The following is a 23,001-nucleotide window of genomic DNA, read 5'->3' as shown; positions in this document are numbered from 1 at the left end:
TTTGAAAAGCACCAGCAATAATGGAAATGATGGGCTCATTGAGGAAGCAAAGTGCAATCTCCTCTCCTCAGGAAACCACAAAGTGGAGAAACCCCTGCTCAGTGGACAATGAGACACAATCAGAGGATATTCAGCCCATTATGAATTAAGCATTTGAGAGCAGAATGACTTTTTCCATAGCAACAAAGCCTCAGAAAGTCCAGAATTTTATTGGCCTGATTCTTGCATTGTTCTTCCAAGGCAGCCGGAATCCGCTGGATGATTAAAAGTAACCAGAAGCAAGTGAGACATTCGGACATTCAAGTGAAATTGACAAATATGTATAGAAAGAACAGAAAATATAGTTATAGACAACGGGAATGCTCAGTTCCCCAGTTCAAAAAATATACAATTGAGAAACTAATTGAAACTGAGGTTTTAAGGGTTTGAGGCAATAATTTGGTGTTGCCTAATAAAATAATATATCCATGATCTAGGATGCAATCTTTACTCCTGAAAGTGTTGGTTCTGTTGTGGGGTGACGAAAAGGTCCATATCCTTCTCTTTAGTCAAGGCTTTATGCTGAGAGCAGACATGTGACCTAATCGTCTCAAATGGCCAAGAATGCTAAAAGGGAGTGGTGTAAAATTGTCCCCGGCACAGAGGTACCAAAGAAACGCAGCACCGTGTTGAAGGTGGAGTGGCAGCAAGTCACAGGCTGCTTGTCATGACTCTGACGTCATCCTGGAGACTGGTGGCCCAGACCTCCCAACCACGGCTTGGCTCTCGTGGCTCTAAACCATGGCCAAATACTGTCCATATTCTCAAAGTCAATCCAAAATAGACTTGGAAGTCTTCTCTCGTGAGAATTTGGTCATGATTTAAAGCGTAGTTAGGATTCTAGCTGCAAAGGATTTAAGTGGAAAGCAGGAACCCTTAGTCACCTTTAATACGCTGTGTGCCTAGAACAATGCCCGGTTGGGTGATTAGTGAGAGAACGAACGGGAGGCCTTAGAAGGAAAAGGAAAATTTATGGGACTGTTGGAGTTGAAAGGCTATATTTAGAAAATTACAGAAGCAAACTCAGTAACTGCATGAACACTCCATGACTCATTTAACTATTGATCAAAGAGAATTTATTCACAGAGTTTTTCAAATACCAACAAAATAGCACTTAAAAATTTTTTTATACAAAATGAATATTGAAATAAATGAATATTGTACAGCACAGTACAATAATGGACAAAAGAAAACAAGATCTAATGACTGGAAAATGTCTCTCATTATGCTCATACCTTCAACTGAATTCTCTCCTACAGTGGATAGGAAGTTGCCCCTTTACTTCATAAGAATATCATCGCAGAAGCTACTCAGACAAAGAAATCTTGCATATTTTTGAATAATATTGAAATACAAAGGCTTAACTCTAAAGGTCTGTATAAACACTGAAAACAGGTTGAGGGCACAAAGAGGTTATGCAGGATATATAAAATACTGATAGAGTGGCTTATTGGTCCATTTATTAGGTTTCATGTATGCTTTATAAAGTGATAATACTGTATTTTAAGGGTGTATTAAAAAGAAAACAGAGGAGTAATGCACGACTCAACCTCCCATACAGTCTGTGCAACAATGTGTAGGTTTGGGCGTGGGTGTGTGTGTGGATGTGTATGTCTGTGTGTGCTTTCAGAAGTGCCATGACCTACAGGGAACGTCTGTGGGTTACCCTGCTTCCCAACATAATACTGTTTCTACTAGCCCTTTTGATTCTCTGAGTCCTCATCTTACCAAAAAAAAAAAAAAAACCCCAAAACAAAACAAAAAAAAACCCCACCCAAACTCTTGTTTGCATATATAGGTTTGTTCTGTGTGTGTATGTGATCTACATTAATGATACTCTGTGGAACAGAAACACTCAACACCCTGCAATATTTTTAGCCTTTGGTCCATTTTTCTGTGTTATTCCAGGTTCTCCATTTCTTTTGCAAATCTTGCACCACCCTTTGACGTCACATAATGTTTCTCATTCCACTGGGTTTCATTTCATAAGCACTGTATGGATGAGAACCACTATTCCACCCTTCGAAGGTAGCTGGACATTTCAGTCTCTCCGGGCCCCTTCGGCCTGTCTTCTCCTCTCTTTGCGCTTGGTGGCTCCGTCTCAGTAGGGGTACTGTTTCTGTTTCTTGCCCGAGAAGCAGGCCAGCCATGTGCACAGCAGCATGGCAGAAGCAGCACCCGCTCCCGTGCAATAGTACGCCCAGCCGATCTCACACTTACCTAGGGACACAGGAGGGGGACAGAAAGCAGGCACAGATCAGGACGGTTTTACAGGAGGCTGTGTTATTTCCCCCAGCCCCTTTGTTCCTGGTGCACTGAAGTAAAACGGAAACACCCATTAGAAACGTGGTACGCTCGCTCAAATGGAATAACAAGGGCTGAAAGGTCTCTCAAGACTCAAGAAAGCCAGAACGGTTGTGTGCGTTTCAGAAAGGCCTCAGGCCCGTGCCTCCTGCTAGCAAAGAAGCCAGAAGCCTGTTCTCTTCTGCCAATAATACCCACACTTCTTTTTTTTTTTTAATTTTTTTTAACGTTTATTTATTTTTATTTTTTTGAGACAGAGAGAGACAGAGCATGAACGGGGGAGGGTCAGAGAGAGAGGGAGACACAGAATCTGAAACAGGCTCCAGGCTCTGAGCTGTCAGCACAGAGCCCGACGCGGGGCTCGAACTCACGGACTGCGAGATCATGACCTGAGCCGAAGTCGGCTGCTTAACCGACTGAGCCACCCAGGCGCCCCGACCCCACACTTCTGGCTGAAGGAAAGGAAGAATGACAGCAATTGGGATGGGAGAAAGTATCAGTTCTAACTGAAATCATCCAAACCCATACGTACAATGAGAAAAGTCAAAATGTGAATACAGTCCGTCCGCAGAGAGGCCGCTCTGAGGAAGGGATCCATTTGAAGGGTGGGTGATGCTGAAGTGAATACTGCTGTTTATATAGGACGGACTTGCACTCTACCTTTTGAATTGAAGAACAAAAACTCCCGGATTCTTCTGGGGTCGATACTCATTTTGAAATCAAGATGCCATATAAATGAGAACACAACGGAAAGACTTCACATGGGCCCTGATCTCTCAGCGTTGGATTGGTACTAACAGTACCAACAGCACACTCACAATACTAAAAGCAGAATTAGGAAAAGAAAGCGGGAGTGGCTGTCTGCATTTCAGAGAGCAGCCTTCAAAGCAAGAAAAGTTATCACGTAGAGAGAAGGCATTACATAATGATAAAGGAGCGAATTTTCCAAGAAGACATAATAATCTGTAATGCGCGTGTGCCTAGCAACAGAGCGTCATATTACATGACACAAAAATGGACAGGTTTCAAGGAGAAATAGGTAAGCCCATTATCGTAGTTGGAGACTTCAACACCCCTGTATTGGAAATTGACAGATCCAGCAGGCAGAAAGAATCTGAAAGGACATAGTTGATATCAATCAACGGAATATAATTGACATCTACAGACCACTCTAACCAACAACAGCAGAATATACGTTCCTTTTTAAAAAAAATTTTTTAATGTTTCTTTTTATTTTTGAGAGACAAGAGAGAGACAGCATGAGTGGGAGAGGGGTAGAGAGGGAGAGAGACCCAGAATCTGAAGCAGGCTCCAGGATCTGAGCCGTCAGCCCAGAGCCCGACGCGGGGCTCGAACTCACGAGCCTTGAGATCATGACCTGAGCCGAAGTCGGACGCTCAACCTCCTGAGCCACCCAGGTGCCCCGAATGTACATTCTTATCAAGGTCCTATGGAAAATTTACTAAGATTCTGTGCCATACTATATACCTTTAAACATTTAAAAGAATAGAAATTGGAGCACCTGGGTAGCTTAGTTGGTTAAGTGTCTGACTCTGGCTCTAGTCATGATCTCACAGTTTGTGAGTTCAAGCCTCGCACTGGGCTCTGCATTGCTGGTGTGGAGCCTGCTTGGGATTCTCACTCTCTCCTCTCTCTGCTCCTCCCCCACTCGTGCTTTCTCTCTCTCTCTCTCTCTCTCAAAATAAATAAATAAACTGAAAAAAAAAGAAAAGATACACATACATTGTCTACTCTTAGACCACAATGGAATTAAACTAGAAATCAATGACAGATCACTGTGGAGATTAAACATCACACTTCCAAATAACACAGGGCCAGAGAAAAAAATCTCAAAAGAAATTTAAAAATAGTTTGAGATAAATGAAAATGAAAACACAACTTATGAAAATTTATAGAATGCAATGAAAACAGTGCTTAGAGGGAAATGTAGAGAATCAAAAGCATATATTAGAGAAGAAGAATGATCTAAAATCAATAATAGAAGTTTCTGCCTTAGGAAACTAGAAAAAGAAGAGCAAATTAAACTCAAAGTAAGCAGAAGAAAATAAATAAAAGTTAGAGCAGAATTCATTAGCATTCTATGAGACCATTATTGCCCTAACACCAAAATTGTGCAAAAATTACAAGAAACTACAAATCATTATTTCGCACGGACAGAGATACAAAATTTCTCAACAAAATATTAGCAAATCTAATTCAGCAATGTATGAAAAGAATCATACAACAACCAAGTGTGATTTATCCCAAATATAAAAGGCTGGTTCAGCATTCAAAAGTCAATTAATATCATGTATCCCATCAAAAAACTAAAAGAAAAAAATCACACGAACATATCAGCAGGTGCAAAAAAAAAAATTTAACAAAAATACAACATCCAGTCATGATTAAAAAAAAATTCTCAATACACTAGGAATACAGGGAAACTTTCTCAACTTGTCAAAGAACATCTAAAACATTTATTGCTAATATCATACTTAATGGTGAGAAACATATAGCTTTCTATTTTTAGATTAATTTTCATTAGGCTTGTAAGAAATTCAGAATTTCAAGTGATTGCCATTTCAGTGATCTTGATGAAACTGCTTAGATATGATTATCGTTAAACTTCAGTAACAAAGTCCAATAATTTATGAATACCTTCAGGGTAAAAGAGATGTCAGAGGAAGGCTGCTCCAACGTACTGTGTTGTGCCTTTCCCACAAGGCAAGGATGTCCCTTCTCACCACTCCTTTTCAACACTTCACTAAAGGATCTAGCTATTGCAATAAGGCAGGAGAAGGAAATAAACGGTATACAGATTGGGAAGGAAGAAAAAAAAACTGTCTTTGTAGACGGCATGATTATCTCTATAGCAAATGTGAAAGAATCCACAAAAAATCAACCAACCAACCAAACGACCAAACAAACAAACAAACAAACAAACAAAAAACCACTCCTGGAACTAATAAGGGATTATATCAACGTTGCAGGATACAAGGGTTATATGTAAAAGTCAATCACTTCCCATATACCAGCAATGAATAAGTAAAATTTGGAATTTAAAAGATAACACCATTTACATTAGCACGCCCAAAGTAAAATAATTAGGTATAAATCTAATAAAGCATGTACACAATCTATATGAGGAAATCTACAAAATTGATTTGATGAACAAAACCAAAGAACTAAGTAAATGGAGAAATATTCCATGTCCATGAACAGGAAGACTTGACAGTAACAAGATGTCAGTCCTGCCAATTTGGTCTGTAGATTCAATGCAATCCTATTAAAAAAAATCTCAGAAAGTTATTTTGGGGATATTGACAAACTTATTCTAAAGTTTATATGGAAAGGCAAAAGACTCAGAATACCCAACATAATATTGAACAAATTTCAAACACGTTCGACACAGTTAGAGGACTGGCACTACTCAACTTTAAGACTTACCATAAATCTCCAGTAATCAAAACAGTGTGGTATTGGTGAAAGAACAGACAAATAGAGCAATGGAACAGAGTAGACAGGTCAGAAGTAGACTCACATAGATATAATTAACTGATATTTAACAAAGAAGCAGAGGCAATAAAATGAAGCAAAGAGAGTCTTTTCGATAAATGGTACTGGAATATCTGGACATTCACATGCAAAAAAAAAAAAAAAAAAAAAAAAAAAAAAAAAGACACGGACCCTACAGCCTTCACAAAAATTAACTAAAACTAGGTAACAGACCTAAATGTAACACATAGAACTACAAAACTCCTGGAGCACCTGGGTGGCTCAGTTGGTTAATAAGCACCCGACTCTTGATTTTGGCTCTCAGGTCACGATCTCACCGTTCCTGAGACCAAGCCCTGCATCAGGCTCTGCGCTGACATCACAGAGCCTGCTTGGGACTCTCTCCCTCTCTCCCTCTGCCCCTCTCTCCCCCTCAAATAAGTAAATAAACTTTAAAAAGCATCAAACAGCAAGATATCACCTCATACTTACAAGACTAGCCAAAATCTGGAACACTGACACCGCCAAAGGCTAGTGAGGATGTGGAACAAGAACTCTCACACATTGGTGTGGGAACACAAAATGGTACAGCCACTTTAAAACACTTAAGAAGACAGTTTGGTGACTTCTTATTAAACGATAAAACTAAACGTACTCTTACCGTACAATTCAGCAATCACACTACTTACTATTTACCCAAAGGAACCAAAAATTTACGTCCACTCAAAAATCTGCACATGGATGTTTTTAGCAGCTGTATCCATACATGCCAAAACTTTAAAGCAACCAATATGCCCTTCAGAACCAGGACTCAAACTTGGCTTTCATGTTCTAAGAATAAGAAGCCATTCACCCAAAATATCCTATTTGAATTAATAAAACAGGGTTCTGCATTCATTAATCCTCTCTTCCCCCATATTTTGTTTTACAACATTCAAGTTATTCTTTTTGTCTGGACAGTATGGAAGGCTTCTATATCTTTCATTGAACAATTGTCTTTTTCTGCTCTAATTTTAATCTTTCTTTTAGCCAGTTTTATGATCTTATCTTCTCCCTTTTCTTTTGTTATCATTTATATATTACATTAGATACAAACACATACACTGAGATACTTAAATTTCAGTCATTGAACACATAAACCATAGATTGAAAATCATATCCTTTTTTTACAAGTGAGTCATTTTTATCTTGTTCATTAATAACTTTTCTATTGAAAAATTCAAAGACTGTTAAGTGAAGCATGCATTCTGACTTCACATCTTCATTGAAGTTTACTAGAGGGATAGTTAGCATGTACCCCATTTATGGATAAGAAGCTGAGGTCAGGTGGGGCGCCTGAGTAGCTCAGTCGGTTAAGCGTATGGCTTCAACTCAAGTCATGATCTCACGGTTTGTGAGTTCGAGCCCTGCGTCGGGCTCCATGCTGACAGTTCAGAGCCTGGAGCCTGCTTAGGATTCTGTGTCTCCCTCTGTCTCTGCCCCTCCAATGCTCACACTCTGTCTCACTCTCTCAAAAATAAATAAACTTTAAGACAAAAATTTAAAAAATAAGACGCTGAGGTCAATCAAAGCTAAGTGAGTCATTGGCTTGTGGTCACCACAAGGCAATAGTAGCAAAATTGAATTGAGAGCCTCCACATCTCAAGCATATACCACCTACGTACACAGACGATAGGCTATGTTCAGTCTTCAATCTATGTGTCATCCTTGATTTCTCTCCCTTTATGTATCTAATAAAAGTAACAAGTTAAAAATAGTGAACATGTATTACATGCATGATTACTACTTGTTCCAAGTTATTAGAAGAGCTTTACATGGAGTACATATTAATGCATTTAATCCTCCTAAGAACATGATGTGATAGGTACATTCAGATGGGAAAAGTAAAGTCAAGAAAAATGCACTAACCTGCCCGAAGACTCGCCGTTAATGAGTGGCAAGTCCTTTGCCTCTCTCCAAAATTTATCCTCTGTATTACCACTCAAATGTCTGCAGCATCCCCATACAGTCCTACCTGCCGTCATTGCTTTCCTGTCTCCCTGCTTCTGCTTATGGTATCACCAACAGCAAAGCAGGCAACTATCTTTTTAAAAATGAATCGTGTTAAGACACTGACTTACTTGAAATTTTCTAAAGGATTGTCAAGCATCTAGTCTCCTTCCAATGGCCTGTGAGACCTTGCATGAGCTGGTATCTGCCTACTTCTCAAAACTCATGACCAACTTCCCTCTGTCTTCCTTCTGGACACACTGGCTGCCTTCTCTGGACCTCATCAGGCTTGTTGCTGGCTTGGTGCTTCACGTTCATTATTCCTTCTACCCAGAAAGTTCTACTTCAGATAATTAGAGAGCTGGCTCCTTCTGAAATGGCATCTCTGTAAAGATATGTCCCACCCCCCACCTGCTTCATCAAAGTCTCTGTTCCTTTACCTCACTTTATTTCCTCTGTAGCACTTACTATGGTTTGTAAATACCGTGTGTGTGTGTGCATGTGCGTGTGTATGCATGTGTGTGTGTGTGTGTGTGAGAGAGAGAGAGAGAGAGAGAGAGAGAGAGAGAGAGAGAGTTTAACTTCAGTCTCTTCCACTAGAATAAGAGTTTCAGTTATGGGAGACTTCTGTATATTTTCTTCTCTATCCCCAAAACAGTGCCTGGCTCGTAATAGTCACTCACTAAGTAAATGCTGAATGAAAGGCAAGGTAAAAGAAAAACAAAGAAAGGAAGCAAAGTAGGCAAACAGCTTAGTCCCTGAAAAACAGAGTAAATCTGGGATTTTATTACAAGAATAACTCTAGTCCTGCTTTGGCACGGAACTTTTGGAGAGACGTTCCCAAACCAAATTTATAGCATTTATAGCCTCATACAGAGTGTGTTAAACTTAACAGGATAATAGATCCTGAAAGATCACATCTCCACCTCGGGGTAGGTCTCACTGGCACAATGAGCTCCGTTAATAATGATACGTAGGATAAGTATTTTTCAAGGGTAGCAGAGTCCCCTTCATGGGCCAAGTTTTCTGATAACCATCCATGAATGTGGCTGGGGAATAATCTCCATTTGTGAATCTTGGGAATAATCTCCATTTTGAATTATTCTTCAGCTGGATTAAATAAATCTAGGAGGGAGAATTAATAGGTAGCTAAGAGATGGCAAGTGCTTTAGAACCTTTCAAGAAGTCAGCAAAATTTGTGGGCAATCCATTCAGTCTCGGGCTCATAACACGGAACATAATCCATTGTTCATTAATAAATAGGTATTGACCTACACACAGTTCCATGACCTAACATGAAGAGCAGAGTACATGATTCTTTATTAATTATTGGACACCCATTCCAGAGAAAGTAACCGGTGAGGGCAATTCTTTGAAAATAGTCCTTGTGACAGTAGTCATGTGTATTAAATAAAGATGAAAAAGAAGCCTAAAGGATTGACTACTGAGGACCCAGGAGAGAGAGAGTATATATATTTTTCTCCAGGGAAGTTAATAGAATAGCAGGGGTTTGAACTTTAGGGGCTCTTCACTGGCAAGGCTGGTAGCAGATGGTGTAGATATTGCACCCAATGCCTTTATACCCCTTCGCTGGTCCTGGGGTCTCATCCTTAGCTTCTGATTGTGCACTACTCCTAACAGTTTACCCCTGCGACCCTCTTCAGAGGACCCGTGAGCCTGATGCCACAGTGCCCCAACTCTCAGACAGCTTAAGCCCCTGGTGTGGCAAGTGGCCAATGTCTGACTGGTGCAGGAGTATGGAAGCCAGCTTTCTTGCCTCCAGGTGGGACAAATTCTACAGTGGAACGAATGTTCTAGAGTCCCAGTGAGTTGAGGCTGAGGCTGGGACCTCACCTGAAATCGCACTCTTGCCTGGTGTTTACCCCTTCACTATGTTACTTCCCATTCTCTTACTGGTTTCTTCGAATAAGAATCCTCATCTCAGCATCTGCTCTGGGAAACCTGATTTGAGACAAGAGCAAGTGAACAAAATCTTTCTTGCTTTTTTGGTTTCACGGTAAAGGTCTGTGAGGCTTCCGCTGTCAGAGGCTTGACCACCCTACCCACCTAACAACACAGCGGAGCCTTGCCATCACCTGAAAGACCCACAGCCAGGATAAAGTCTTTGGCATCACCCATCGCCCCACGCTACTGTCTTCCGGGGGGCAAATCTAACTCCATGTCTTGCACGTGCATATGTATCATTTCCAGTAATTGTTATGGTTCTGGATCCCTTCTTGTTTGTGTCATAAGACATGTAGTCAGCTCATCAAACCAGCTAACAGATGAAAATACAAAGAGGGCCACCTGGGTGGCTCAGTCATCTGAGCGTCTGACTTTTGATTTCAGCTCAGGTCATGATCTCACAGTTTGTGGGATTGAGCCCTGTGTAGAGCTCTGTGCTGGCAGCTTGGAGCCTACTTGGGAATCTCTCTCTCTCTCTCTCTCTCTCTCTCTCTCTGTCCCTCCCCAACTCTCTCTCTCTCTCAAAATAAATAAGTAAACATTTAAAAAAGGGGCGCCTGGGTGGCTTGGTCGGTTAAGCGTCCGACTTCTGCTCAGGTCATGATCTCACGGTCTGTGAGTTCGAGCCCCGCGTCGGGCTCTGTGCTGACAGCTCAGAGCCTGGAGCCTGCTTCAGATTCTGTGTCTCCCTCTCTCTCTGCCCCTCCCCTGTTCATGCTCTGTCTCTCTCTGTCTCAAAAATAAATAAACGTTAAAAAAAATTTAAATTAAAAAAAAAAAGAAAATAGGAAGGAAACTAAATAAAGTTATTTAAAAAGTGTACCATAGGAAAAAAATGTTTGAGAATGTCATCAGATATTGCCACTAATTACTCATATATATAGATGTATGTGTGTAATCTATATATTTTGTGATTTAAATTCAGCAACTGGCTCAGATCCAAAATAAGCAACTAATGTTCAGTGTGATTTGAAAGAAAATATTCTTCGATTTCAGATATGAAGACTTTCATTTACCAAGTAATTTTCAATTACCAAGTAATTCATAAAATACAGAACCATTAAATCAATATGGACTTATTCTGGTAGTATGGATTATTCAGAAATACAGCCAGCCCATCAAACTAACCTCAAAAGAATATACAAAAGCGCACACACACACACACACACACACCTTTTGAGAAGCAGGAAATCGTGGGAATCAATCTGGTAAAATCAAGATGTGTCAATAGGATTTAAGCAAATCTAAAGAAACACTAAGCCATCGAATCCCTGATTCCTTACTCCTTGATTCCTTTCCTCCCATTCTTCCTCTTTCCCTGTCTCCCTCAATTCCTTCATCAATTCAACAAATACTTACTAATAATAGTATAGGACTATTATAATAATAGTCTCCTACTCTGACTGAGGGTCACTGGGTGCTGGAGATCTTGTTGGAAACAAGGTGGCTACAGTCCCTGCTATCAAGGAGCTATTGTCTAGTCAAGGAAGTACTAAACAATAATTACGGAGATAATTATGTAATGATAATTGTGATACGTGCTTTGATGAAAAGAAGTTCAGGATGCTAAGAGAGCAAATCACAAGGGAGCTCAATAGAGTGTGGTCAGTGTAGGAGAACCTTAAGTCAGAAATGAAATTTATGCTGAGACCTGGAAGAGGAAGAGCGGGAGCAAGCCAGGTGGAAATGCGGGAGGCCAGGCAAGAGTGTACTTGCACTAGGGGGATGGGAAATGGAGAAATGTAGGCAGACTGAGGTCTTGTTAAAGGATAGTTCAAGAACGAAATGAGTGCCATCTTGGGTGTAAGCAAGAGATGGGGATGGGGATAACTACCTCCAGAGTTTGAGAGCTTGAAGCCTAAAAACCTCTCCAGAAATTTCATCTGTACCGGTAGATGGAACCGTATGGTGTTCAACATTAACCAGTAAATCTTGAGCACCTATCATATGTGCAACGTTATACAAGCTGGAGACCCAGCAGCGAACAAGACAGAAAGGGTCTTTGGTCTAAGGAGGTTTATGTTCTAGTTAAGACCAATTCTCAGGGATCACTCACATCACTTGCATTATTTTGAAGCCATCCCTCATATATATATATTACACGTATGTTTCTTAGAAGTTCAGTTGGATGAAATCAACCAGATAGAAGAGGGAATTTTTTCATGGAACATAAATATAAATACAAAACATCCAGAGTCCGGGAGAGTTCTGTGATTTTCCAACAGCACAGTAGACACACTGTACCTTGAACTTCTCCAAAGGAAAAGAAAAAGTAGATTTTTTTCCTCTGGGAGCCTGATTCCATTGTTTAAACCCACATGCTCCGTAATAACAAATTAGCACCATGTTTTACAATAGTAAGAGGGAAAAGTCTTTTTGAGTACATTAGGCTATCAGGAAAGTTTATATGTTTTAGACAATATGGTAGTCCATGAGTAGTAACAGGACTAAATGAAACCAGGAAATTCGGGACCATTCTTCCATGGCCTCTCTCTTCCCCTGTCATGCCAATAAAGGCTTGTTATTATAATGCACACAAAAAGCATTTTACTAGAGGGCGAGTTTTGTCTGTGATCCTTTCGGGAAATTAGAGAAGCAAATCTGTTTAAACTTTCCCTTCTGCTCTCTGTGATGCTCCATCAAACAGGACTGTAAGCTTGCTTGGTTGGCAAATTGCTGCTTTCAACAATGGGGAATACTCTTCTTGACAGATAAAATAGAGGTTAATGGGACAGAAAGCAGCAAACCACAGCCACCTGCCAAGTCAATGGAAAAAGATGTTGTGGCGGCACTCCAGGGCGGCCTGGAAGAGGAGACGGGGTAGGAGAGGGGTGGCCGAGTTTTGGGGGGAGGCTCAAGTCAGTTCGTGGTGCGGCTCTTGTTAGTAATAGAGACAGAAGAGAAAGTACAACGAATCCAGCCTTACTACGAGTAACCACGGAATTCCACAGATCTTTTCGCCTTTTGAGGAAACTGTAGTTTAACCTCTGCTTTTTTCATAATCGGGCCCATCAACATTTCAGAGCCTACTATGTATCACTGTGTCCGTCTGCTCTACTTTGGTATCTTGGTGCTCAGTAAAACGCCTGGACCACAGCAGACGACTGATCTATGTTCGTGGCATGAATGAGTATCAGACACTGTATCTGTGTTGAGAACAGAAACATGAAATTACTCATTATATTAACAGCTGTTTATGTATATAGACTGTGAGGCGTGCACTGAAGAGTTTAAATTTTTTTTTTTTCAACGTTTATTCATTTTTGGGACAGAGAGAGACAGAGCATGAACGGGGGAGGGGCAGAGAGAGAGGGAGACACAGAATCGGAAACAGGCTCCAGGCTCTGAGCCGTCAGCCCAGAGCCTGACGCGGGGCTCGAACTCACAGACCGCGAGATCGTGACCTGGCTGAAGTCGGACGCCCAACCGACTGTGCCACCCAGGCGCCCCATGAAGAGTTTACAAGTGGCAACTCACTTAATCATTTTTGCCTCCACCGTTTCCCAGAAAGGAGAGAAGCAAATCTGTTTATATTTTCCCCACGTGATTCCCCTTGTGAAGATGAAAAAATTGACTTACATGCAAGGTAAGTAACTTGCCTAGTATCTCAAATAAATGATAAAACTTCAACGTGGACTTGGGTCAAACTGATTCTAGAAATTTCTCCAGTGCTCAGAGAATGTATTAGGATGAGCTAGTCCAGTGTACTTCTCGCATTTGTTAGACAGCACTTGTCTTTGCTAGAACTTCCATGCCAAGGAGAGATGAAATATATTTTCCTCCTTTGAATTTATGGGTCTTCTTAGAAGACTCCACGTCTCTGTGTCCACCCTGCACGGTGGTTCTGGTTATTAAACGCCTGCCCCTGGCTGAATTGGCATCCAACTCCTGAGGCGATGGAACTAAACCAGCACTCTCGTGGCGACACCATCCCTTCTAGAGAATGTGGGGAGCGGGGGTCCAATAAGTTTGCTTGATGAATTCAGACAACTGATCCTTCCTCGGTGTGAACCTGACCATGAGCATGCCCCCAGGCCAGGTGTTTTGACCCTCCCCTGACTCTGTCCAAGCCCTGGGCACACTCCAGATCCTTCTCGGCTACTGTCTGCTTGTAAATGCTCAGCGGTTGGTCGGGAGCCATCATGCCATCCTCAGACCCACCCAGAGATTTGGCCACAGTCCCACCCCCACTGTACAGTGCTGTTCAAGCACAACACAAAGCGCAGTGGCTCAGGCAGTCCTACCCTCTCGCCGACGCCATCTGACACAAAACTCCATGGGTCCTTGGCCTTCCTGTGCTCTGATTTTGAACCTGAGCCCCACTGGTCCCTAGCGTACTTCTTTCTTCACTAGGTCGCTGCTAAGCTCCCAGCCTTGTGGCCGTGAGTGCCTGGGTCCAGATGTAATGAGACGACTGACTTCATTTATCAAGGTGGACTATCTTTCCTCTGGGATATTTTAACATTTTCACCATGTTGGGGCACCTGGGTGGCTCGGCTGGCTAAGCGGCAGACTTCGGCTCAACTCATGATCTCACGGTTCAAGTTCGAGCCCTGTATCAGGCTCTGTGCTGACACAGGGAGACTGCTTCTGCCTCTCAAAAACTGAATAAACAGAAAAAAAAATTTTTTTAAACTTTTCACCATGTTAAGATACAAATGAAAAGCTTGTGTAGCAAAGAAGTAGATATTTTTGACTTCATCTTTTTTGCTTTATAAATAATGAGGGCTGGAAGGTGGAAGGATCAGTGGAGAGACAAAAGCTTTTGTCCTCTTAAATCTCACAGACGCAAGTTTGATAGGCCTTATCTTCTCGAATAAACTCCTTCATGTCTCTTCATATTCACACCACCTTGTCTGCATATGCATTTAGAAAAAACAAGAACAAAAGGAATCCATTTGTTCTTTTGAGAAGTTACTGAACAAAGGTGTCACTAGTAAAAAAAGAAACAAGTTTTAAGCCTTTGGCCTAAAACATACAAAAGCTTTAATTCAAACGTTTAATGGAACAAGTGGTTAAAATGATACCTCCTGTCCTCCTGTGTCTGGAAAGAGAGAGAATGCCCAAACTTGTCACTGCGTAAAAATGTAGAGATAAGGGCGCGCCTGCATGGCTGTCGGTCAAGTGTTTGACTTCAGCTTAGGTCATGATCTCACGGTTCGTGAGTTCAAGCACCGCATAGGGCTCTGTGCTGTCAGCACAGAGCCCGGAGCCTGCTTCAGATTCTGTGTCTCCCTCTCTCTCTGCCCTTCCCCTTATTTATTTTTGACACAGAGAAAGAAAGAGCAGGGGAAGGGCAGAGGAGAGAGGGGGACACAGAATCAGAAGCAGGCTCCCGGCTCTGAGCGATCAGCACAGAGCCCTATGCGGTGGTTGAACTCACGCCCCGCGAGATCATGACCTCAACCGACTGAGCCACCCAGGCGCCCCTTGTGACTTTTCTATAAATCTGAGCTCATTTCAAAATCAAAATTAAACAAATATAAAAATTAACTGTGTCTATATACATGAATGTATACCTATACCCGCGTATATATAAAAATATAAATTACACACACACACACACATACATATGTAAAATGACTGGGAGACTTTCATGCTTGTAAATACAAAGAGCAAGAACCCAATAAATACGTGGGTCCTACGGCATGCAAAATGAGAACTGATGGCAATTTTTATTGTGCAATTTGCCCCACGAAAACATGCATTCACCCTCTTCCCCTGCATTCGCACTCCTCGCTCTGCGGGGCACAGCACTCAGTGGGGTATCTGGGGAGTCCCTGCCCTCAAGTTGCATCCTCTGTCGCACAAAGCCCCCTCCCATTCCTGCCGACCACAGCGGACCAGAGCGGACCACAGCCAACGAAGCAAACAGCCTACTAAACCCGCCGAAATAAAGAGGACATCCTGGCATTCGTCATAAAGCAGCGCCAAGCGGTAAGTGAGCGGTGTATGTGTGCGGACGCAGGTGTCCCGGTGAGGAAGGACAGGGGCGCTGGCTCCACCTGCTCCAGGAGGGGCACAGGCAGCAGAGGGACACAGGTCCCCCTTCCTCCACAAAGCGCCTCCAGGCTACTGGTTATGTATAGTCCACGTGGGAAACAACACTTCCCACGGAAGGAAAGGGGCTTTTCTGGCTGATATATAGATTTCACACAAGCAAAGCATATGCTCGCTAAGAGAAACCTCCAGGAGTTTTCCGGAGTTTTCCGTGCCATCTAAGCCATCTCTGGCAACTCCAGCAGGCCAGGAGGGTGCAGGGTCAGGACTACGGTAAGGAATTCAGCCTGAACAGGATAGAGGCTTTTTCACACTTCGAGCCTTGTCAAGGACCATTTCTGTGTCCTTGTGACTTTATCCTTCCTTCACTTCTCCTCCTTCCACCTAGCACATCACAGCATCACAGATTTTAGAGACAAGGGACACTGGAAAAGGATCATCTACAGCAAGGCTTGGCAACCTTTTTCTGAAAAGAGCCAGAGAGTAAATAATTTAGGTCAAAAGCAGCCATAGAGGGGGCGCCTGGGGGGCTCAGTCGGTTAAGGGTCTGACTCTTGATTTTGGCTCAGGTCACGATCTCACGGTTTGTGAGTTCGAGCCCCACATTGGGCTCTGCACTGACAGCTTGGGAGCCTGCTTGGGATTCTCTCTGTCTTCCCCTCCCCTGCTCTCTCTTTCTCTCTCTCTCTCAAAGTAAATAAACTTAAAAAAAAAAAACAGCTATAGACACTAAGTAAACACATGAGCATGGCTGTGTTTCTTTTTTTTTTTTTTTTTTTTTTTTCAACGTTTTTTATTTATTTTTGGGACAGAGAGAGACAGAGCATGAACAGGGGAGGGGCAGAGAGAGAGGGAGACACAGAATCGGAAACAGGCTCCAGGCTCCGAGCCATCAGCCCAGAGCCTGACGCGGGGCTCGAACTCACGGACCGCGAGATCGTGACCTGGCTGAAGTCGGACGCTTAACCGACTGCGCCACCCAGGCGCCCCCATGGCTGTGTTTCAATAAAACTTACTGAAAAAACAAACAGGACATACTTGTCACATGACATGCTCACCCTTGATATAGGTCATCTCCTGTATTTCACCAATGACCAAAGTCGTCTTCCCAGGTCTCTTGAATGTGTTTTCTTCAGTAGGGAGATTCTTTCTTTTTGTTTATAACTTTGAATTTCCTGGTTGTAATCTAAAGCAGGGTGCTGATGCTGGGTTATTCTTAACCAAAAAACCAGTTCTATTTGGGCAATGAGGATGTACACCACATCATTACCTACCTGTGCTTTTAAAGTTAACTTCCCAACGCCAAAGGAAATAATTATAAAATTGTGTGTGGTCGGGGGGCAGAGGGGGGGATAAACCAACAACCTCTTTTACCAACAAACCAGTGAAACAGGTGTATTCATATCAATATAAATAAATCACCAGTGTGAAAACAACTAGGTAAAAAATGAGCAGGCTTAGATGAAGAGACAAAATGTGGTGGGTCCATATAATGGAATATTATTCAGCCGTAAGAAGGAATGAACTTCTGGCACATGTTAGACAACATGGATGAACTTTAAAGACATTATGCTAAGTGAAAAAAGCCAGACCCTGGGGCATCTGGGTGGCTCAGTTGGTTAAGCATGCAACTCTTGATCTCAGCTCAGGTCATGGTCTCACGGTTTGTGGGTTTGTGCCCCATGTCGGTCTGTGCACCGACAGCACGGAATCTGCTTGGGATTCTCACTCTCTCCCTCTCTCTGCCCCTCCCCTGCTTGTGCTCTCTCTCTTTCTCAAGACAAATACACAAACATTAAAAACACGTTTAAAAAAGGCCAGACACAAAAGGACGAACAAATATTGTAGGAGTCCACGTGTATGAGGTGCTTTGAATAGGGACATTCATAGAGACAGAAAGTACAATAGTGGTTACTAGGGTCTGGCAGAAGAAGATAATGGAGAGTTCTTGTTTACCGGGTACAGATGCTGTTTAGGATGACGAAAACGTTAGAAAGTGGTTAGTGATGATGGTTGCACCACACCGTGGATTTACTTAATGCCATTGAATTGCACACTTAGAAATGGTTAAAATGATACAGTTTTATGTTACATACATTTTGTCACAATACAACAAAACAAGAGCAGTGTTATGTGGGGGTAGAGAAGCGGGTGGAGATGGATCAGTCAGAGAAACTGATCCTGAAAGATCTAAGAAACACACGTTCCAGTATTTTGGTGGGTGTGGCCGCCCAGGTGCCATGCTTCACTTCCTCTCGCACTTCACTTCCTCTCTCAGTGCTGTTCCTGACCCTGCCACACCAAACCTGCTCATTGCTCGTCCTTCCAATCAGATCCACTCAGGGGCCTTTGTCTTAAAGTCTGCGCTGACTCAAGGTCCTGCACCATCCCCTCCTGAATTCCAGTAAGAGCCACATAACCATGGAACGGGTGGCTAAGCTGTTTTGCCTACACAGCATTCCCACGACACAAAGCAATGGCAAAATAAAACCACCCTGGTGCTTCCAGAAGCATAATCAAATCCCAGTTCAAGTGTCAGAAAAGTAGGGTGAGTGCATCTGAATTCTTATGATCGCACCAGTCCAACGGGCCTCTGTTCTGTGGCCCAGGAAATAATTTCACTAATGTACACATTTGCGCCATTTACATGTAAAAGATGGTTTTCCCTTTGTCCTGTCCGGCCAGCTTGTTGTTATGAATCCTTGCCCCTTAGCACCGAATTCATCCTGAAAGTTTCACTAGAGATAACGCCACTGGGAAGGTGATAAGGCACACACATTGGCTCTATATACACAACGTATGCTGGTGGCCTTTGTGTTCACGCTGTGAACCGACCCAGAATCCGATCTCCGAGTGGGGAAGGCTGAGACAACCAGCGGGGCTTTCTTCAGCGTATGGTGACAGATTATCCTCTAGCTGTCTGTCATTGCTGTTTATAAAGGCTGGAACAACCTCAGATTCTGCTCCTCTGACTCATAAATGGCCCCAAAAGAGAGTGTGAAGGTACCTAGACTGTCTCTAATTGCCTGTCCTCTGTGTAGCCCGCGGCTGCAGCCAATTTTCCAGGAAACCTACGTGAAGACGTACTGCACTCCGTCCTGATGGCATTTTATCAGCCCTCTTCCCTTTGTCCGTCATGCTTCCATCAGCCACCAAGCAGCCTCTGAATATATTCTCGGTGTCCGGTCCTCCGTTTAAGAGGTTTTCCTGGACGATCCCTCCTTGTGCGTAAGGTGGCTGCTGTGGACGAGCCTAATCCAATTTGGTCAAGCACAACCTTGAGACCCTCCGGTAAATTACAGTCACTGCTGCAAAAGTGTGAGGGATGGTATCGGGGAGCCACTCTCCTACAACCTCATTTCCAAGTTATGATGAAAGCAAGCCTCAGACCAAATCCTGCTACACAGACAGACGCTTATTAAACAAACAGCAATCAAGGCACAAACCAGGTCATCGACCTGTCCTGGGAGCTAGTTAAATCTTAGCTCTCTATCCTTTAAGTGCTTGCAAACACCACTTTGCATGAAGGAGCCATTGGAGCAATGTTCCAGGGCAGGACTCTGGTCCCTTTGGCCACAAACAACCAAAAGTTCTCCAAACAAAGGCTGGAAATTGAGCTTTTTAGGGATGATCCAGCCTTGGCTGCCATTCCTGAGGGCATTGTATGCATAGCGGGCATGCTTCAGTGAACCTGTACCGGTTGTCAGAAATACTAAAATATGTACCTCTCTGTACTGGTGGGTGAACAGCCACTTCTCCAAGTTCCCCAAGTGTCCCATTGTCCCTTCCCTGTCTGGGAACCCTAGAGAATCCTAGCCTCATGTCCCAGAAACCAAAGAGCTAGTGCCTGGCAGAGCAGGACCCCTGGGGAGCCTGCTCCAGTGCCGTGGCCAAGATTTTAGTGTGGATTGGTCAGGGCCCATGGAAAATCGGTTGTTTGAGAGTTTGAGTATCACAGGGACTTAGAATAATGGCTAAAGGCAGGGTGGATGTTTCCATCCCTTCAAGCAAGGATAAGGAGTGCCTTTAACTCTTGGAGCTAATCCACAGTCTCACTGAGAAGAATCCACGTTTAACATTCATCATGCTAATTAATAAGATATTAATTCCACCAATAAAAATCCACTTCTGACAGGGCTGTGCGAATAGTAAAGCTGCCGGTGTTGGTTGGGATACAGATATCAGAACACTCGTACCAGCAGCCTTGAGTATCTGGTCTGGAAGATGCACCTGGGTTGTGACCATCCCTAACTGACAGACACATCTCTCTTTATCCTGAAGTATTTTCATATGAATTACAGGCATTATAACAGTGATGTCAAGGAGGTGAGGAATCTGAGATTTTACTGTGCTTGCGAGCTGACACGTTAAACTGCCACCATTTCACAGAAGCTGGAGGAGACAAGAGACTCCCACATCAGAGATGTGGAGATGTATTATTCACAGACAGCAAGCAGCATGAGCTTCACATTTGCATCCACCCCCTTGCCTCCCACATCTCACAGGGGCTGATGCGGCAAAGTCAGTGAGTTTGGGTCACAGTTGAGGAATCCCATGTTTAGAGAACCCCAACTTTTTATAATAGGCTGTAAACAAATCCGCCCAAGCTTCACACCAGAGGGAGACATTATCTTTATTAGACTAAACAATAAACAAACCTGCCGTCTGCTCCAGCAGGATTCAAGATCTATCTGCTCATTATACAAACATCTTTGACAAGACAGTTCAGAACCAAGAGCTCTGGAGACATGCTAAATAATTGCCTTCTGATAGCAGCATGAAAGGAACTGGCCAGAAGTCTGAGTGGAAACATACTCAATTCACCAGGATGGCTGAGCACTCATTTTCACAGATACGATTTTAAAGTAGAATTAGCAGGAGTATGAGGGAATCCTTTGGGGGTAGGGGAAATGTTCGGTATTTTTATTTTGGTGGTGGTTACGTGATTTTACAAACTTGTCAAAATCCTTTGAATTGTACTCTTAACATTCGTAAATTTTGCCGTATGGAAATTATATCCCAATAAAGCTGACTTTTTAAAAAAGCAAACACAAACAAAATACAAAAAACAAACAAAAAAAACCCAACCGAACAAAAAAACCCAAAGTAGTATTGGTATATGGGAGTATCTATTTGCAGTAATGCTTAGCGTAAGTATGATGTTTCCCCCTACAACATCCCCGTGACAAACACTCATAGATAATGAAATCAAGTCAAAAGGGTTCAGTAGCTTTCCAAGCTCCTGGGCAGGGGTCGGGGGAGGGCTTTTGAGAATCATTGGCAGATAAAGTCTAGAGGTCAAGTTTCTCAGCTTCCTAATATCAGACTTCCAAATGTGGTTGACCAAAGGTTCTAAGTCTCCAGATGTCAGGAACCCATTTGAATACTATATAAAAGTTAGAATAAACTCTCCAGAAAACAGCATGTACACACAGGCATATGAAATTTGCACACAATTTCAGGGGGGTCACAAATCTCTGAAGCTTATTCATGGACTTTGGACCCCTGAATTATCTGGAGACATCACTCCTTAGAACCAGGGCTCCTGTAACACTGAACTCATTTGCCATTGTCATCAAAACAGCCAGTTGCCAAGCCAAAGTAGCTTACCATCCAGACATCACGTAGCTGACGTTCTCAGCTACCCAAAATATGACCCCAAATCGGGAGGCAAGAAAAAAAACCTAGAAAACACTGTCCAGAGCATACAAAAATCAGTATTTCAAAGACACATAGGGGCGCCTGGGTGGCTCAGTTGGTTAAGCGGCCGACTTTGGCTCAGGTCATGATCTCGCGGTCCGTGAGTTCGAGCCCCGCGTCGGGCTCTGTGCTGACAGCTCAGAGCCTGGAGCCTGTTTCGGATTCTGTGTCTCCCTCTCGCTGACGCTCCCCTGTTCATGCTCTGTCTCTCTCTGTCTCAAAAATAAATAAAAACGTTAAAAAAAAAAATTAAAAAAAAAAAAAGACACATAGTGCACGGAAACAGAGCTGAACTGTGTTCCTTTAAACCATGATTTTAAGAGGATGCATGACGATTAGATGAGAAAGGACACAAATTAGAAGTGAGGGAATAAGGACAGAAAGGCGTAAGTAATAATTGTAATGAATAACTGCCAACAGTGTGACATAAAACTGTTGCAAAGCAACAACAAAACCCCCGAAAGAACTCAAAAAATTTTTCAGTCTTGGCTATTTAGAGAAAAGGCAAATCACTCTTAAACAAATGTCCATGACTCCTACGAACCTTTCCTTATGAGTCATATGAGAACATAACTGCGAATGAGGTTATTTTTTACAGGCTTGCTTATGTTTTTTATATGTTTCATATATTCTGGCTAAAAGGATGGATTCTGGCTATAATACATCTACCTCCTCAAACCATTTCAACATGATTAAAATAGGAAATGTGTTGGCCTTTAAGGCAGAAAGGCGGGACTAATATTTACCGTAGGTTTTCCACGTTCAAAGCACCTTCCACTTTTGCCACATTTAATCCTTTTCACAGGCCTCTGAAGTGGGGGTTGTCATTCAGTTTGAGAGACCAAAGAACTGAAATTCTGAGAGGCCAAATAACTTGCCCAGAATCAAACAGCTCTAAGGGAGTGAAGCTGGGATGGAAGCCAGTCCTCGCTTTTTTTCCATTAACTATTCCTTTAAATGGAAAATTCATTTATCTGGAAAAATCCATTCATATGAAATTTTCTGAAAAGATCTCATAAATGAATTTTTTCTCTACAAATCTTCTCTATTAATTAGTTTTGTCAACATTCTACCAGGTTAAAAATCAGATCAGCCTTGGGGCACCTGGGTGGCTCAGTCAAGTGTCCATAGCTTGATTGTGGCTCGGGTCATGATCTCGCAGTTGGTGAGAGAGAGCCCCACGTTGGGCTCTGTGCTGACAGTATGGGGCCTGCTTGGAATTCTCTCTCTGCTCCTCCCCTGCTTGTGCTCTCTCTCTCCCTCTCAAAATAAATAAACCAAAAAAAAAAAAAAAAAAAAGAAGTCATATCAGCCTCCTGATTATTTTCTTATATTTTTGGTTTTATTCTAAAACACATTTGCTATGTTATTAATCAATAATGTTTACAAATGGCCCTTTCTTAAAGGAAGACCTGCTTGCTAAGGAGGAAAAGTGGCTACTATCTCTCTTCTGTTAGGAAACAAAGGCAAAAATACACAGTAAGGTCACAAAACATCTGAGTTCTCAAC

General features: G+C 42.6%; 1 protein-coding gene across 2 annotated transcripts in view; it reads right to left on the bottom strand.

Annotated features, from left to right (window-relative positions):
• Window positions 1–1,098: 1,098 nt before the first annotated feature.
• LHFPL6 (LHFPL tetraspan subfamily member 6) overlaps window positions 1,099–23,001 on the bottom strand; it is a 250,668-nt gene continuing 228,765 nt past the window's right edge. For both annotated transcript variants that reach the window (XM_078434094.2, XM_060637285.3), the window contains one exon: window positions 1,099–2,259. In XM_078434094.2, the coding sequence (XP_078290220.1) occupies window positions 2,141–2,259 (119 nt within the window). In that variant the 3' untranslated portion in view covers window positions 1,099–2,140. The remainder of the gene's footprint in view (window positions 2,260–23,001) is intronic.

The sequence above is a fragment of the Panthera onca genome, chromosome A1, assembly GCF_046562875.1.
Source record: "Panthera onca isolate mPanOnc1 chromosome A1, mPanOnc1 haplotype 2, whole genome shotgun sequence".
Classification (NCBI taxonomy): Eukaryota; Metazoa; Chordata; class Mammalia; order Carnivora; family Felidae; genus Panthera; species Panthera onca.
The sequence above is the reverse complement of the archived record's forward strand: the minus strand, read 5'-3'. Positions and strand labels throughout refer to the sequence as shown.